This window comes from Pogona vitticeps, chromosome 1 (genome assembly GCF_051106095.1).
Source record: "Pogona vitticeps strain Pit_001003342236 chromosome 1, PviZW2.1, whole genome shotgun sequence".
Classification (NCBI taxonomy): Eukaryota; Metazoa; Chordata; class Lepidosauria; order Squamata; family Agamidae; genus Pogona; species Pogona vitticeps.
The window spans coordinates 216989677-217009207 of NC_135783.1; the positions used below are offsets into that span (position 1 = coordinate 216989677).

General features: G+C 40.8%; 1 protein-coding gene across 5 annotated transcripts in view; it reads right to left on the reverse strand.

The window, feature by feature from the left end:
- Positions 1–19531, reverse strand: part of MBD5 (methyl-CpG binding domain protein 5) — a 180036-nt gene that overhangs the window by 10186 nt on the left and 150319 nt on the right. For all 5 annotated transcript variants that reach the window (XM_078376795.1, XM_078376798.1, XM_072983590.2 and 2 more), the window contains 2 exons: positions 14150–15352; positions 4779–4852 (listed from right to left, as the gene is read on the reverse strand). In XM_078376795.1, the coding sequence (XP_078232921.1) occupies positions 4779–4852; positions 14150–15352 (1277 nt within the window). The remainder of the gene's footprint in view (positions 1–4778; positions 4853–14149; positions 15353–19531) is intronic.

Here is a 19531-nt window from a genome sequence, read left to right on the forward strand (position 1 = left end):
ATCAGCTTGTCAGCGAGCTTGTTGATTTCCTGTACTGTGACAAACCCTATGTGTAGACCTGGATCACTTTCAGGGCTTGGCTAATTGCCATGCTTGGGATTAGGAAGGCATTTCACCAGCACAGATTGGCCAGTGAAAGGGGCAAGTGAGAGTCTATGATTTGTATTGCTTCCTCATCTTCTAAGCCAACTGGCTGGTGGGATGAAAGTGGGAGAGGAGGAAAGAGGGGAGAGAGGGACAGACTGAAAGCAACACACTGCCTCTCTGCCAGCTGGAGTGGCTTTCCAAAGGGGCAATTCCCATGTTATTTCTTTCAACAATGGCTACACCAACACATGCTGAGTGATCACAGACAGGTTTTGTCTGTTTTATTTTCTCCCACATATGAGGGGCAGCCATTTCTTCTTCTTAGCAAAAACCAAAATATCAATTGAGATAGGAACTCACATACATAAGTACAGCTACTGTGTCACACCCCCCTCCCCGGAAAATCTTGCAATTACATATTAATATTGATTGTGCATGCAATATTGCTTAGTGTTTTGTTCAAACTATTCAGCTGGTTCTCAGTGTATCTCGTTATGATTTACTTCAACAGGTTATTTGAAAGAGCACTCTTTGTCTAAAAGAGCGCAAGAATGAGCACTATTTCTGGCAGACTGGATTTCCCCTCTTCCCTGCAACCTCAAATCTGCTCCAGAGAATTGAGGACCTTCTGCAGCAGGTTTGGAAGCTGCAGGGGCAAGCATGAGAGCAAGTGGCAGTCCTGCTGCATAAGTGAGAGTCGACTTCCAATGAGCTGGATTACGAGTAAACCTGATGATGTAGCTCTTTCTTTCTAACTACATCTTCACCCGCTAATATATTTCAAGGCAGCCTGAAAACTAGTTCCAAGTAAGGTGTTTCAGCTTTTATTCCCTCTTTGTTGTTTAGCTTGTTCACCTTCAGGTTGCATGATCTCTGAAGCAGTATCTCCTACATCAGTTCTAGCCTGATCACATCTATATTTAGAAGGAACTGCAGACCCTGGGGAGGATTTACCTTCTTCCCGAAGCTCATGAGTGCATTCAAATCCTTCTTTTACACCAGGTTTACTACAAATGGCAAGCAGCAACCAGTTCTACTCTAATGCTTGATGGATTCTCGTTCCTTTTAACAATGAACACTCCAACATTCTACTTTAACATCTAACAACCCATTCTGCTTTAACAAATAGGTACAACTTTTGTTCATCTATTATAGTATGAGATACTGTGTTAATTTTGTTATGGACTGCTCTTCCATCTTCATCTTCTCTACTCCAGCATATTCTCATTATACTGTTCCAGTGTCATTCCAGAGCCCAAGGCCTTTGGGTTGGATTCATATTGATGGGAGTGTATCTTTACTGACAGGATGGTTTTGGAGCCCTGTGGGAGATTATATGTATTCCCCAGAGAATGTCAAAAAAAGACGCGTTGGACACTATGCAAAGTGCCTAGAAAATATAGTGATATGCATATTCCCCAAGGCCAATTGGAGTACTGTGACTGGGAAATGTGTATTGTTCTCTCTTCATGAACAAATAATGTGCATATTTTCCACGAAACATGGTGAATTTGCTGAATGGCTGTTTTTCATCAATGTTAACTCTTCCGTTTATATTATGCCTCATATTTATTTAAATTCTTTATAAAGTGCTATACAGATAGGTCTGTAAAGACCTATGGCAGACCAAAGAGAACTGATTTATTTTACTACTGAGGTGTAAAATGGTTGCACTCGGGAAATTCAATGCAAAATTCAAATGTGCTGGCCTGGAATCACAGAACACAAAGGGGAGATGCTCCAGCCTCTCCTACTAGACAAGGGATTGAGAACTACTGGGAGGCTGAATCCTACTACATCTCCCAAGAAGGCCATGAAGAGGAAAACCAGGGTATCTCCATCCATCAGCTGGAGAAGGAGAAGCTGGAAGAAGCCTCCCTTCCCCCCCCTCCCTGCTAGAAAGAACACAGAGTCTCAATTTCCTTTTTCCTTCCCATTGTTTTTCTGCCATGGCTGTGAGCCAACACAGAAATGCTCTTTTATATTTCAATCCCTACCGTACTTAGAAAATCTTAGTACAAATGTGTCTTGTAGCACCTTTAAAATTGTCCAATTTTATATGACACAGTTTTGCGGGAGGGGAGATTGCAGTCCATCAGATGATAACGTGGATGCAGCCCATAAAAGCTTATGTGAAATAAAGCCAAGCTAAGGAAGCACAAAACTCTTCACTGTTTTAACTACAGGAAAGTACATTGTGAAAAGAAATTCTAAGCACTTTCTAAGTGAACTATAAATATTACTACTACTGTTTCTACTAATAATAGATTGAATCCCTGCAAGTTGGATGATCCCACAAAAAGGAAGCATTTTACACTTATTATTCCTTCTCCCTCTACAGGTCCCCTGTCCCCGAAGATCTGCCCTGGGACCCTCAGAGGCCCTTCCAGACACTGGCGGAAGTGGAAGCAAGGAGTGGTTTTACCAGTTCCACACACCTACATGTGCTACCATAGCTGGATGGGGATTCAAACTCAGAAGAACTTGGGCAAGGAGAACTTGGTGAGTGCTGCTGTCCCAATCATTTCCTCAAGCAAGTTGGCTCCTCAGTTTTCTGGTGCCCTGTAGCAACACAATATATCCAGTGTGGTGTAGTGGATAGACCAGGACTCAGGATACCCGAGTCTGAATCTCTGCCTAGCCATGGAAGCTCATGGGGCTGCATGGAACTGGTCAAATATCTCACTTACAGTTAAAGTCCTATTAGGGTTGCTGTAACTCAGTTCTGACTTAAAGGCACATACTGTAACACACAATACTGGCAACAGAAATGTCAATTTCTGAATGCAAATCGATACTGATCAACATTCCCTCTAAGCTCTCTCTCTCTCTGTGGTGTGTGCAGTGCTGCATCGATCCCACACAGTCAGATCAACGTTGCTGTTGACTGGCTTCCAGTTGTGGGTAGAGCCCTAGGCAGCTCTAGCAGAAATTAGAGGGAATGTTGATATTGATAGTAATGTTTCACACCAACAGTAAATGTTCTTGTTATTGGTATGATCTCTGTCACAACTCAACAGAGTTAAGCAATCTTAAGCCTTATTAATTTCAGCGAAACTCACTTTCATTAACTAATCTGAACTGTGATTCAAGTAACAATATTATTTTTATCATTCTTCCTTTGAAAGTCTGCAACTGCAGTATGTGCTTGTCAATGGAGAGATCAGGCACAACGTAGTGAAGAATGCATTTCAGCCAGTAATGGGACCACGGAAAGTATCTCGGGCATGCACTGTTGATACCATAAATGAAAATGGATATGTATTTTAAAACAATGTATTCTCAAAGGCTTTCACGGCCGGGATCCAATGGTTGTTGTGGGTTTTCTGGGCTGTTTGTGCTCAGAGCACAGACAGAGTTCTGACTTCTCTGAAGATGCTGGCCACAGAGACTGGCGAAATGTTAGGAAGAAAAACCTTAAGAACATGGCCAAACAGCCCAGAAAACCCACAACAACTAATTTAAAACACTTGCTTTAAACTAAAGAGAAACTACTAGAATGTCAAATGGTTGATTATTATTTAATATAAAAAGAGTGCCTCTCTCTTGTAAAAAATAAACACAAAACTATACATTCTACCGCTGCCTTAATACTCACAGCTTTTTGACTTTTCACTCAATATGAACATTAAGAGAAACTGAACTACATTTACAAAGCTTGACTTAAGTAACAAAAAATCACATTAGAACCAATGTATTCGCGAAGCCCGAAAAAACCACAACAACCATATTAGAACCATTTTGTCATATGTTGTGTGAAATAGTTCTGTTAAGGATGCGCATGGTGGAATTAGTTTTTGGTTCCTTTCCATTCCGTCCCCCCACAATGCATCAGTCCTTTCATTTATCATTTATCAGGTCCTTTCGGTTCATTCCTACCCCCTCCCCTCCAATTTGGAGGGGAAAGAGAAGGACTAGCTGGGCTGGATCTGCATGGCAGTGGGCCTGGCTGGGCAAGGGAAAGGATGTACACGGCTGGGCACGAGACAGCATGCAGCAGTGGTGACTGGAAAGAAGGGAAATAGCAGCTGGGCAAAGTAAGGATGTGTCTGATGACTGTGGCAGGAAGGAGGGGAGAGAGTTAGTGGGAGCGGCTAGGCGAGGGGACAGAGGGTGGGTGAGCTATTGGAATATTCATCGGGAGTGATTTTACATACATGGGGTGAATGAAGGTGACGAATGAGGGAAACATGGACAAATATGGAAGATCTGTGTCCCTCTCATTCAATAAAACAGATCATCAGTATTTCTGAGTCTTTTTTTGGGGGAAGCAACAGAATAAATTAAAAAAAAACACACACCGTTTCCCATGTTGCTCTTCATTTGTCCTAATTGGACAGTCTCATCAAGTGCTATAAAGAGTAACATAGCATTTTACAGTTGACCCAACAAACCCGGGTACCCTACAATGTGTAAATTCCAAAAAAGGCAGCTCATCTGCTTTTAGATGTGAGAATGCCAACAATGTTCAAAGGCATCTGTTTCCATACAAACACTTGTTTCTTTTTTCTAGCAACGCTATTAGGGAGGTTTCTGAACCACCAACATCTGTAACATCTGCTTTCCAGACAAAAATGGGATGAGCATGTATATCATAACCAACCGTTCCCCTTTCACATTAACTTTGATTTCCTGCAAAAATGATCTTTTATTTTGATGCTGAAGCATTGGTAAATATAAACATTACTTACTTTCTATTCCTCTTTCGGACATGGTTGTATGCTTCCAGACCTTCTGTTAGTGTCTTCAATTTGTCTGATTCCACCTGAGGGAAGGCATGAACACCACATAATATCACCCAGACTTTACATTCTTTAAAATTATTTTACAGAGAGACATGCAAATCTTTCTGTCTATGGAACTTAGGAGTTACTGCATTCAGAAATATTTCTATGCTCCTTAAGTCTAGTCATTTAGCATTCAACAGCAACAGTTACAACTGACAAAGAAAATACAAACAAAGCCAAGCATGGACATTTATAACCTAAAATGGAATCTTAAAGGTTTCGTAAAACTAATATAACTATAAAGAGCATGCCCTTTATTAAGTTGTCCTACCGATCAAGAATCAATTGACAATGTAATCTCGAAGGCTTTCGCGACTGGGATCTGATGGTTGTTGTGGGTTTTCTGAGCTGTTTGGCTATGTTCTTAAAGTTTTTCTTCCTACCGTTTCGCCAGTCTCTGTGGCCAGCATCTTCAGAGGTCAGGAATCAGAACTCTCTCTGTGCTCTGTTGCAGTTTGTTGGATAGTTGAGTATTTATAGCTGTGGGATCAGCTTTAGTCCTTTTCAGGAGATTGGGTGATTATGGTGGTCAGCCACCCACAAATAAAGTATTTCTACCACACATCAAAGGGATCACGGACTGCATGGGGAAACTTTTGAAAAAACACAACCTACAAACAGTATTCAAGCCCACCACAAAAATACAACAAATGTTACGGTCACAAAAGGACAAAAGGGACGACCTTACCACTGTAGGATACCTTGCAGTTGTGGCCAGGTATATATTGGAACCACAAAACGCAGCATTCATACCAGAATCAAAGAACATGAGAGACACTGTAGACTAAAACAACTAGAAAAATTGGCAGTAGCTGAACATGCCCTAAAACAAGCAGGACATGAAATTCTATTTCAAAAAACTGAAGTATTGGACAACACCAGCAATCACTATGTTAGACTGCACAAGGAAGCCATTGAAATCCACAAACACCAGCAGAGCTTCAACAAAAAAGAAGGAAGTCTAAAACTCAACAAAGCCTGGCTCCCAGCACTGAAAAACAGCCTGCAAAAGGTCAACAAACTCTACCCAGCCACAAGGACAGGGAATCACTGCACACAGAAGAGCAGCTAACGACACTCATCAATCACAGTGACAGATCATCTCTCCCCTTTATCACAACAATACACCCACAACAAAAAACACACTGATCACCATAATCACCCAATCTCCCGAAAGGGCAAAAGCTGATCCCACAGCTATAAATATTCAACTATCCAACAAACCAACTGCAACACAGCACAGAGAGAGTTCTGACTCCTGTCCTCTGAGGATACGGCCGCAGAGACTGACAAAACATTAGTTAGAAAAACCATAAGAACATGGTGAAACAGCTCGGAAAACCCACAACAACCAATCGACAGTCATGCAAAAAACCCTACATCGTCTAGGACAGTGGTCACCAACCTTGGGCCTCCAGATGTTTTTGGACTACACCTCCCAGAAGCCTTCACCATCACCTCTGCTGGCCAGGATTTTTGGGAGTTGAAGTCCAAGAACATCTGGAGGCCCAAGGTTGGGGACCACTGATCTAGGAGATATGTGCTGCATACAAAATGGTGTATTCTCTCCAATACATAACGAATGCATTTTACATGTCAGCACTGAAGTGTACAGTCTCTGGTGACCAACAATTATGTAGTAAATGTACATATGACTATTTCCAATCCAGCCATTTTGAAATCTTAGTAAGTAAACAGCAACATTTTGTATATCTATACTACAGAGCAGAAGACCAATTCATGAACAAGGTAACATCTTGCCTCTTTGTTCTTGTGGTGCACCCTATGTTATGTACAAGCAGTTATTTCAACTGCCAAGTAGCATTCATGTGTTAGCTCTGGGGGAATTGTTCTGCATAGTATTGTTTCTTCAGAGCAGTGGATGAAAGAAAGATTATTGATGACACATATTGCACCTTCCTCCTGGCTCAGCACATGGCACTGTCTCCTAACACGAACACCCATTTGGGCTGGTAAAAAGCTACCACAGCGAAGTTTGTGTGAAATTTCAGGGAAGAGTGAAAGAACATTACTACATTATCTTCTTGTGTCAAGTGGCCAAAGTCCTGTTGCTTAGTGTAGTAAATTGCATTAGGATTAATTCCTCCATAAATTCCATTGATTTAAATGAGTCTATTCTCACTCGAATTTCCTTGCTAAAGTAAGTCACAGTTAAGAGTGAAGCAATAGAAACACAGGACTTGACTGACCTAATCCCCATTGATTTAATGGGCATACTCCAACACAATTTACCACACAAAGCAACAGAATTTTTTGCCACTGAAATAGTATCTTAGTTTCTGTAGAACTGACCAAGATATACATATATTCATTAATAATAATCTTTGAACTGAAGAACTAGAAGGGACCCAATGGATCATCTAGTCTAGCCCCTGTCAAGGAGGCACAGTGGGGAATTGGACTCCCAACCTCTGGCTCCACAGCCAGAGACCTAAAACACTGAGCTTTTAAAATCTTAGGTAGAAGTAGACTGGCCATATGCTTTTTGTGTGTGTGGAAAAGAGCCACACAAATGATCTAGGGACTGGAGCCACTCATCTGTGAGAATTAAGTTATCCTTGACTAGTTTAATTCAGAAAAAAATCATGGGAAGATATGATAGAGGAAATTAATATTATGTGTGGTGTAGTTTTTATATACTAGACGAAGCAGATAAGGAAATATTGCCTTCCTCTCTCTCAATCTAGTACTCAAACTCAGAGTCACAAATTGTAGCTTAACTGTTGGAGATCTGGGAGAGAAAAAAGAAAAGAAAATTTCACATGGTGGATAAACTATGGAATCTTTATAGTTATGATTAGCCGGAGTGTGAACAGAATGGTGGACTACACAGGCCTTTGGTTAAATCTAGCCTGGCATTTGTTATGGTCTAAAAATGCAAGTGAATGAGGTTGATTGTCAGACAAAAATACATCACCATGATATTGTCAGTTATTCAAGCAAAAAAATAAACAAACTTTTGTTCTGGTAGCAATATTGCGCTGTGTAATTTAGCCGCTGTAATTAGTGACAAAACTACAAATTGGGAAACACTACAAAGACATCAGCTATGTTGAAGTAAGTAATAAAAATTACCAATTTCAGTTCCAGATGTCTAAAATCAATTCTATTCCTAACTGAACTTTATAAAAGCTTAAGTTTTTGTCATTTTTCTGTGACCATATACATAATGACATTACAGTTATTACACGTAGATAACTTTATTTTTCAAATGATATTAAAGAACTCCACAGCTCATTTCACCAAAGAACAATTAAATTAACATTTAAAATCTGAAATATCATCATTTTATCTCTATCATTGCGTCTTGTATGGTCTTTGCTGTTTTATAGTCACTTAGATAAACAGCAGATTTTTGTACAAATAATAGCTAATTTTTATCTTTTATGATTGCATGGAACTAACTGTACCATTACACTATAAATAATTTTTCTATGAACTTCACTGAGTTCACAAGTCAGAAAGTAGCTGCAGGATTGGTTACAACAGCATTTGTGATGTGGTACTGTTGCAGTTTTTGACATTTCATAACACAGAAATGGATACGTAGACGCAATTAACTGTTGTCAAGATGTCATTTATGGTTAAATGACATCTTTAACCCTACTCTGTTAACCCTACTCTGTTGAAATTTAACAGTTGCTGTCCTGCCCTTCAGATAACTCATCTATTTATGTTCAGCCCCTTAAAGTCCCGTGGAAGTCAATTCACTTGTTGTTGTTGTTTAGTCGTTAAGTCGTGTCAGACTCTTCGTGACCCGATGGACCAGAGCACGCCAGGTCAATTCACTAATGACACTCATTTAAGACGGGCCAACCAATAATGGGCATATATGTATAACGTTTCTAAGCTAATTAATCATATCCAGCCCTTTTTTGGTTACAAAGACGAACATTTTGTTTTTATCATTTTTACCTAAAAAGTATGCTGAAAAGTCCCTCAAACCAATTCCAACACCAATATAAAATGCAAAAAGAGTAAGTGAATATTTTAGGATTGTCCACACCCTCCTTTCAGATGAAAATTATAATTGAATTTTCCATTGTTTCCTCTTGCTTCAGAGCCCATTAAATTTATTACTCTTTTCATTAATCAGAAAGCCATGGTAATTTCCAGACCTAACATCTTACAATAATCCACTGCCTGAAGGTGTAAGTAGGGAAGGAAACAGAGCAGAATACAATGATAAGAACAGGGGCCCTCAAGTCACTACGACCCACTAATCTGGCTCGTCAAACAGCATTGATGGCTGTTAAGTTCTGGAAGGAAAAAACAACCCCTCGCTCTCCTGCACAAACTGTACGTTCTTTATTACACACAATCGTTTTAGGATTGTCCATACTGTCACTCCAGATACTTCAGAGGTGCCTGGAATGCTACTGATCCACAAGGTAGAGCACCTATAGTAGTGATGGCCAACCTTTTTGAGCCCGAGTGCCCAAACGGCAACACAAAACCAAATTATTTATTTTGAAGTGCCAACACTGCAATTAAACCTGAATACTGAGGTTTTAGTTTAGAAAAAAAAACCTCCTGTCATTTACACATTTTTTCTGTCTGGTTGTTTATTGATTCCTCCAATTGACTGGTCTTTTAGAAAAAAAACCAAGTGCAAAATGCTGTACTGAATTAAATGCACCGTATTTATGAAGCTTATTGAGTAAACTGAAATCCTGAACTTGTTTCCTCCAAAGTAAACTACCCACAGAAAAGCAGCTACATCTAGAAGTGCAATTTTAAAGTGTATACCTACATTTTATACACTACATAAAGTATATACACACATTTTACTTTTTTGAAATGTACAATGGTGCCTCGCTTTACGATAGCTCCGTTTAACGATGAAATCGCATTACGATTAACTTTTTGTGATCGCTTTTGCGATCGCTTTACGATGTTTACTATGGGGGAATTTTGCTTTGCGATGATCGGTTCCCTGCTTCGGGAACCGATTCTTCGCAAAGCAATGATTTTCCTCCAGCTGATCGGCGGTTTCAAAATGGCTGCTGGGTAAACAAAATGCGCCCCCTTTTTTCTGGGACGGATTCCTCGCTGCACAAGCAGCGAAAATGGCCGCCCTATGGAGGATCTTCACTGGACGGTGAGTTTCCAGCCCATCGGAATGCATTAAACGGGTTTTAATGCATTTCTATGGGCTTTTAAATTTCGCTTTACGACGTTTTCGTTCCACAGCGATTTTGCTGGAACGAATTAACGTCGTAATGCGAGGCACCACTGTAGTGTCGGAAAAGAGATTTACAGATATCATGACTTGTCAGAAAGATAAGTAAAGCAAATTAAGTGTGAACTCTCACTAGAAGCTAAAATAACCAAGCAAAGGGTATTGTACTACAGTGGCATCATGAGAAGACAAGCTCACTGGGAAAGACAGCAATGCAGGAAAAAGTGCAATGCAGTAGGAAAAGAGGAAGACTGCACAGGGGATGGATTGACTCAATAAAGAAAGTCAGTCTTATGTTTGTAAGACCTTTTGTTTGGTGTTGCATTCAAAGGAGGACCAGGAGCAGAGAGACTGGGATTCAGATTTCGGGAATAAACTATGATACTTTTGCCTGCTTTGGGGATGAGAAACAGAAACGTGATTGCTACACACTTCAGAAATCTAGTCCCAGGTGTGTTGGTTGTCTTTTACTAGGTGTTTGCTGTTAGTGAGACTCTGCTAAATATTCCAGTTCTGCCCAGTTCAATTTAGAGTCTAAACAGAATCTTGAAATACTGTATTTGCTGTTCTCAGCAAAAATTGGAGAGCTAAATGCAGTGGAGATGAACTTTGGAAGGTTCCTTTTTTCATGGTTTTATTTATATTTAATTTATATAGCACTCCATTAGTCCCAAGGCACTATTCTGGGTGGCTTATAGACAATTACAAACCAGGATAAACAAACTATGGATGCTAAAATGTAACAGAAACAGCAATGAGAAATCAAAACCATAAAAGCCAATGGCACCAACAAATTTTCACAATAAAGAGGACCAGATGGGAGGCGCTCAGACAGGGTTGGATTGAAAAGCCTCCATGAAGAGTAGTGTTTTTTAAAGCTCAACCCCCATCTGTGTTGTATGCTTTTCTTAGAAAAGCTACTTTTGTTTTCACTTTACCAGTTTGTTTTGCAGAGTATCATGTGACTGGTCACATATATCATGGCAGCGTTTTTCAATGTTCCCAGTTTGGGGACCCTGGGAATCAAAAACAGAGTCTGGGGACTTTTCTGGAGCCTCAGATGACCGGGATCTAACTAGTACCTTAACAAAGATCACCTAAGGAACCTGATAAATGGCATAACTGAATTCAATTAAAAATAGGTGGAGGCATTCTGAATGTTATACTTAACCAATGAATGGATTAAGTACTCATACTGTTACTTTGTCCTTTAAAAATCCAGAAAGATTAATGAATAATCAATTATCAAGCCTGTCTTCCTGGGAAGAAGGACCATTGACTACAAGGGACTTATGCTTGTGTAAATATGGATAGCTTTGCATTTTAGAAGTGTTACATCTCAGGACTGCAGAGCTCCATCCCATAACAAGCTCTAATGATATATTTCTGATATATTTCTATAGTACTATATTTTTTCAAACCTTGACCTATTGCTGCCAAGTTAAAAGTTTCTTTCTTTCTTTCTTTCTTTCTTATGCTACCCATGTAGCCAGGCTATTTTAGGTGGTTCACAACAAGTATAAAATAAATTCAACATATAAAACATCATAAAATATAGCGACAATTAAATAATTACATAATAAAATATTAGATATTTAAATATTTCAAATGATGCAGAGGGCAGAAAAACCTTTTCGTCAAAGGCTGTTTTAAGACAAACATGTTTAGGCTTCTTTTGTTAACTTCCCTACTTACCCGAAAAAGACACTGCAGGGCCATATTTTGGATTAAAAATATAACTATGTGGAAAATGCCTTAAAATTACTTTCACCTCCCACTCTTGTCAAACAGAAAGCAAATTGTAAGGCTGGCCAGAAAAAAAATCAAGTGTGTACCATAATACAATCTTATTGAAATCCTTTACTGGGTACTTTTGAATGCAATGCAATCCATCAATTGTAATTAGCTTTTGATGCCATTTTAATTCAGGTTTTATGAGTCAATTCTCTCTGTGTCTCTCTTTTTCTCTCACACACATACAGTGGTGCCTCACTTAACAGCGATAATCCATTCCAGGAAAATCGCCGTTATGCGAAAACATCATAAAGCGGAAAAAATCCCATTGAAATGCATTGAAACCCCTTCAATGCATTCCAATGGGGTCAAAACTCACCATCCAGTGAAGATCCTCCATAGGGCAGCCGTTTTCGCTGCCTGTCTTGCGAGGAATCCATCCCAGAAAACAGCGGGGAGCCATTTTGTTTACCCGGCGGCCATTTTGAAACCACCAATCAGCTGTTTTAAAATAGTCATTTTGTGAAGAATCGGTTCCCGAAGCAGGGAACTGATCATCGCAAAGCGGAAAAACCCCATTTAGACCATCGTTTTGTGCTTGCAAAAAGACCGTTGTAATGCAGTTTCGTTGTAATGCGGGGCAATCATAAAGCGAGGCACGACTGTATACACACAAAAACACTTTTTTCATGGTTTTATGAAAGAGTCAGTTTCTCACACACATAACCTCCCTTTCTAAATTTTCAGCAATCATTTGCATCATTTCAGTATGTCCCTGTTTCCTCTCATTACATTTAAACAAGCTGATTAATCCACCTGTCCCTCTCTCCCACCTTCCTTCCTGCCTTAATTGGATCTTTCCCTCTTGCTTGCAGTCACCTCTGGAGGAAGTAGTAATTCACAAGCTGGATTGACTGCCCTGGGCTGTTCTACAGCAGTAAACAATAAAGCAGCCTTATCTCCGATCTCTAAAAGAAGTGCCCCAACCAAGGAAGGTAGTAAGGATAGGTAGCTTACAATTGTGCAGTTTGAGGTTCGGCTACAGGGGTGGGGTGGGTGGGGGTAGCACTCCACTCACATGCCCAGGGAGAGGTCTCCGCATGCCAGCTGTGGCACAGGTGCCATAAGTTCACCATCACTGACCTATAGCCATTAGAACCAGAAAATAAATGCCATGTTGCATCTCTCTGGCAATAAATCATCTCTTGGCCTTCAGACTCCCTCTTCTGAAGGGAAAAGAGGATTCTCTTGACTATGAAGGTTCTAAGTGGCAACATCAGTATTAGAATGTGATTTGCTGAATGCTCCTTATTCTGATTAGGGCAATTTCATTCATTTTACATGGATTGGAAAACTCGTATGTATGATGGGACCTCTCCGCCTCCCTTCCACCCTTATCAAAACTGAACCAGTGTGCAAAGTGACACAGGAGATGCAGCTGGGGTCTACAGGGAGGAACAATATCTTGTGTGCTGTTAAGTGCTCTCTACTTACACAGGGCTCTTCAAACTCTTCATCATTTGTTGGTAGCCAACTGGACACCCCCCCCTCATGTATAATCATAAAGTTGGTAATTTAAGTTACCATTCATCATTATCAAATCCTATGTAAATGTATGATTAAAGGCTTAGATAAAATTAACATACACACATAAAGTAGCTGTTGTACTTCAGATATATCATGAAAGGCAAGGCCCGCTGGAAAAGATAATGTAGAAAAAGTGGAAGAGAATAGGAAAAGAGGAAGACCTAACATGACTCACTCAGTAAAGAAACCTACAAACTTTACTGACCAGGTCTGTTACTGATGGGATCTTCTGGAACTCAGTAGTTCATAGGGTTGCCTATGCTGGACATGACTTGTTGACACACACAATATATACAACATGGCATCAAAATAACATAAGCTACCTTGAACCTACAGAACAGAGAGGGCTATCAATTTAAATAAACTATGTAATTAATACACCATTTTATGTATTCAGTTTTAAAAACTGGTTCTAACCCTAAGCTATTCCAGATATATATATAGCATCAGCACATGGAAAGACATAATTATGGGTGGAAACCTGCTGAATGTGGAGAGAGTGTAAAATGCTATCTGTGCATTCCCAGCTTACCATTATGTGAGCAGAGATTGCCGTCATTGGAAAAATGGGGCATGCACAAGCAGGTACTGGATACCTTACCTATGTAAGTTTAGAAAGCTATGCACAAGTGGCTCAGTTGAACAGGACTTGGTCATAATTTTTTCCTTTTTAAAAAGGGACACAAAAATTCTTGGCTAAGACATATCCTAGTTAATATATAATGTTATGTACATATACACATAAATATACCTTCCCATCCTCAGTGCTTTGTTGACATGATTTGTGAACATCATCTTCTCTTACTAATTTACTAGGCCATGAAGTCAGTCCTTTTATTTGGCCCCAGACTAAGTCCCCAACGTTAAACGTCCTTGGCCTGTAATGTATCAACTCATTTGAAGAGGGAGAATCAGGATTCCTTAGGTCATCTTCACTACTAATGCTTTTAGCGTCTGAAGGACTAGGCACACACCCATTAATGCTTTTGGCATTAAAGTCTCCATTATAATGGATGTAGTCTTTAACTAGAGAACTTTCAAAGCTATTGGAGGAACTTGGAGACTGTTCTTCCACTGCCAGGTCTTGCTTAGAAACATTCAGCAATTCTCCAAACCCTCTGCTCTGTTGAGGCCTGTTTCCATTCATGTGTGCACATCGTTCCACAGTGTTCTCTAGTCTCTCCTTAAAACTCATCATAGTTCTTTTGTAACTGCTATACCTGAAGTTCTCCTCCAACATCTTATCACTGTGACAGTTGCGCTGGGGTAACAGTACAGGAAGTTGCTTGCCTTGGACTAATGGCAGTGTAGAGACATGGTTGGGTCTTTCGTGGCAGGGGCTGCTGTGGACATGGGATGAATGGTCTAGATACTCCTCACACTTCCATCTGTTCATTTCCCCTCCAGGGCTTTGCTCCCCTTCCCACTGTTTTTTGGGTGTGTTGCAACCTTTATAGTATTCCAAGCCATCCCCCTCACTGGAATTTTTAAGGTGTTCTGCGTTCTTCAGTATTCGTGCCCCCCTCGTGTTCCTTGCCCTACCTTCATGATCAGAAATGCCAATGTTTCTTCCGTGGATTACCGCACTGACAGCACTGGACAGATTTAATGGATCACCAATTGAGGCTGTGAAGGCACTCATGGCACTCAGAGCTGGAATGGGGCTCATCTGTGTTGTACTGTTGACGGCAGTGGTGATTACTACTTGCATTCCCTTGCTTGCAGCATCCACCACGGCTTTGTAGATGGCATCAACTGAGCCGTCACTCTGGGCTGCTAGACCAAGGTTTTCCTTGGCCAGCTGCCCTACAGATGGTTCTGTCCTTTGTTGCAAGTTGCATGTTGTGTCTTGAAAAGGTGGAAGTGGGGTGCTGGAATTTTCAGGAATTGGTGGCATTCCCATTTGAGTAATCATTCTCTTGTTCAGAAAAGCAGCCTCTTCCTGCATTCTCACCTTTAAAAATCATAAGGAGAGGGAAAGAATAAAGTTAAGACTTGAATTTTGTTTATAAATACTCTTTTGGATAATGAGTGTTTTAATTCATCTATTAAAAATACAAGAACAGGACAGTTGTCTGAACAATTACAGGATCCCTAGGTTCTTATCAAGCATACTGACACAGAATCATTTTTCCTGGTGGAAGAAGTAATAGTTAGAAGCTGTAATCTTTCTCACTGCCACTAGCAAGGTTGTACATCCTAAAATAAATTATAGCAGCTAAAGAAACAGAAACAGTGGAAGTCTTACCATCGTCCACAGGCCAGTGGAAAGCCTACCATAAAGATTTCCTACAGAGTAGACAGGGTAATCATGATAGAATGATTTCAATACGAATGCAAGCCAGACCTTTCAACATGACAGTACAGTGGTGCCTCGCATAGTGACGATAATCGGTGCAGCAAAAATTGCTGCAAAGCAATTTCGTCGCTATGCAATATTAAAAAGCCCATAGGAATGCACTGAAACCCCTTCACTGCGTTCCTATGGGCTTCAGACTCACCTTTAAGCGAAAATCCTCCATACGCCTGCCACTTTGGATGCCCGGTAAGCGAGGAATCTGTCCCAGAAAACAGCGGGCGGCCATTTTGGAACCGGTGGCTATTTTGGAACCGCCGATCAGCTGTTACAAAATCATCACTTTGCGATGATCGGTAAGCGAAACAGGGTACCGATCATCGCAAAGCGATTTTTCCCCATAGGGAACATCGCAAAGTGATCGCAAAAAGTTAATCACTATGCGATTTCTTCGTTAAACGGGGCGCCCGTTAAGCGAGGCACCACGGTAATCCAAGTTTATGCACCAACCACCAATGCTGAAGAGGTTGAAATTGCCAATTCTATGAAGACTTGCAACACCTTTTAGAACTGATACCAAATAAAGTTGTTCTCATTCTAGGGGATTGGAATGCTAAAGTGGGGAGTCAAGAGATAAAAGGAACAACAGGGAAGTTTGGCCTTAGAGCTTAAAATGAAGCACGGCAAAGGCTAATAGAGTTCTGTTAAGAGAACAAGGTGGTCATCACAAACACTCTTTTCCGACAACGCAAGAGGCGACTCTACACATGGAAATCACCAGATGGGCAATACAAAAATCAGATTGATTATGTTCTCTGCAGCCAAAGATGGAGAAGCTCTATACAGTCAGCAAAAACAAGACCTGGAGCTGATTGTGGCTCTGATCATCAGCTTCTCATAGCAAAACTCAAGCTTCAACTGAAGAAAGTAGGAAAAACCACTGGGCCACTCAGGTATAATCTAAACCAAATCCCTTATGAATACACAATGGAAGTGAAGAACAGATTTAAGGAACTAGATTTGGTGGACAGAGTGCCTGAAGAACTTTGGATGGAGGCTTGTAACACTGTACAGGAGGCAGCAAAAAAAAAAAAACCATCCCAAAGAAAAGGAAATGCAAGAAAGCAAAGTGGCTGTCCAATGAGGCCTTACAAATAGAATAGAAGAGAAGGGAAACAAAATGCAAGGGAGATAGGAAAAGTTACAGAAAATTGAATGCAGACTTCCAAAGAATAGCAAGGAGAGACAAGAGGGCATTCTTAAATGAACAGTGTAAAGAAATAGAGGAAAATAATAGAAAAGGAAAAACCAGAGATCTGTTCAGGAAAATTGGAAATAGAGGAACATTCTTTGCAAAAATGGACATGATAAAGGACAAAAATGGTAGGGACCTCACAGAAACAGAAGACATCAAGAAGATGTAGCAAGAATACGCAGAGGAATGGCACCAGAAATATCTGGATGTCCTGGACAACCCAGATAGTGTGGGTTGCTGACCTTGAGCCAGACGCCAGACATCTTGGAGACTGAAGTCAAGTGGGCCTTAGAAAGCATGGCTAACAACAAGGCCAGTGGAGGTGATGAAATTCCAGTTAAACTATTTAAAATCTTAAAACATGATGGTGTTAAGGTGCTATACTGAATATGCAAGCAAGTTTGGAAAACTCAACAGTGGCCAGAAAATTGGAAAAGATCAGTCTACATCCCAATCCCAAAGAAGGGCAGTGCCAAACAATGCTCCAACTACCGTACAATTGCACTCATTTCACACACTAGCAAGGTTGGGCCCAAAATCCTCCAAGGCACACTTCAGCAGTATGTGGACCCAGAACTCCCAGAAGTACAACAAGCTAGATTTCAAAGGGGCAGAGGAACTAGACACCAAATTGCTAACTTGTGCTGGATTATGGAGAAAGCCAGAGAGTTCTAAAAAAACATCTACTTCTGCTTCATTGACTATGCAAAAGCCTTTGACTGTGTGGACCACAACAAACTATGGCAAGTCCTTAAAGAAATGGGAGTGCCTGACCACCTTATCTATCTCCTGAGAGATCTTTATATGGGACAGGAAGCAACAGTTTGAACTGGATATGGAACAACTGATTCGGGAAAGAAGTATGACAAGGCTGTATATTGTCCCCCGGCTTATTTAACTTATATGCACATTACATCATGCACAAGGCAGGACTGGATGAATCCCAAACCGGAATTAAGACTGCCGGAAGAAACCTCAGATATGTAGATGATACCACTCTGATGGCAGAAAGTGAGGAGCAATTAAAGAACCTCTTAATGAGGGTGAAAGAGGAGAGCGCCAAACATGGTCTGAAACTCAACATAAAAAAACTAAGATCATGGCCACTGGTCCCATCACCTCCTGGCAAATAGAAGGGGAAGATATGGAGGCAGTGACAGTTTTTACTTTCCTGGGCTCCATGATCACTAGAGATGGTGACAGCAGCCACAAAATTAAAAGACACCTGCTTCTTGTGAGGAAAGCAATGATAAACCTAGACAACATCTTAAAAAGCAGAAACATCACCTTGCCGACAAAGGTCCGCATAGTCAAAACCATGGTTTTTCCAGTAGCGATATATGGAAGTGAGATTTGAACCATAAAGGCTGACTGCCGAAGAATTGATGCTTTTGAATTGTGGTGAGAGTCCCCTGGACTGCAAGGAGAACAAACCTATCTGTTCTGTAGGAAATCAACCCTGAGTGCTCATTGGAAGGACAGATCCTGAAGCTGAGGCCCCAGTACTTTGGCCATCTCATGAGAAGAGAAGACTCCTTGGAAAAGACCTTGATGTTAGGAAAGTGTGACGGCAAGAGGAAAAGGGGACGACAGAGGACAAGATGGTTGGACAGTGTCATCGAAGTGACCAACATGAGTTTGACCAAACTCTGGGAGGCAGTGGAAGACAGGAGGGCCCGGCGTGCTCTGGACCATGGGGTCACAAAGAGTCAGACACAACAACTAAATAACAACAACAAAGACAGGGTAAACAGGTCATCTTAAACACGTGGTACACATGTCATGGTAAGCTCTCCCACCTCACAGGCACAATCTCCGTTTTTCCTCCTATTTGGATGGCAACGATGCTCATTGCATGTGGTGAAGTTATCCTCAGAGCTGGGCTTGGGGTGTGTGTGCTCATGGTGGTAACTGAAATCAATGACCACCTGATTCTACATGAACCCATCTGTAATTTGAGATTTTTCTCTGAGGTCCTAACACTGCTTTCTGCCAGTACTTAAAGAAAAGCTGAAATTGGAATTTTGTAACCGTTCTAGCAAACACATGGAATTTTCTTCAAGAGGAATTTCATTCTTCTTCTTTCTTTGAGTATTTAGATGGAAAATACAAATCACATTTTTCTAGAGCAATGGTTCCCAAGCTTGGACAACAACTCCCACCGGTCTTAATTACTGGCTGTGCTGGCAAGGGTTCTTGATTTATAATCCAAGAATATATGTTTGGGAACTGCTCTTCTAGAGAGACTTTAGAATTTTCTGGTTGAAATACTGTTGCTTAGCTTAACAAGTCACAACTGGAATAGGCCCATTTGAATCAATGGAAATTATAGAAGAGTTAACTCACCAAATCCCCACTATAGGTAAAGTGGGATAAGACTATAGGTAAAGGTAAAGGTTCCCCTTGACATTTAGTCCAGTTGTGTCCGACTCTAGGGAGTGGCGCTCATCCCCATTTCCAAGCCATAGAGCCAGCGCTTGTCCGAAGAGAGTTTCCATGGTCACGTGGCCAATGCGACTAGACACAGAATGCTGTTACCTTCCCACCGAGGTTGTACCTATTTATCTACTCGAATTTACATG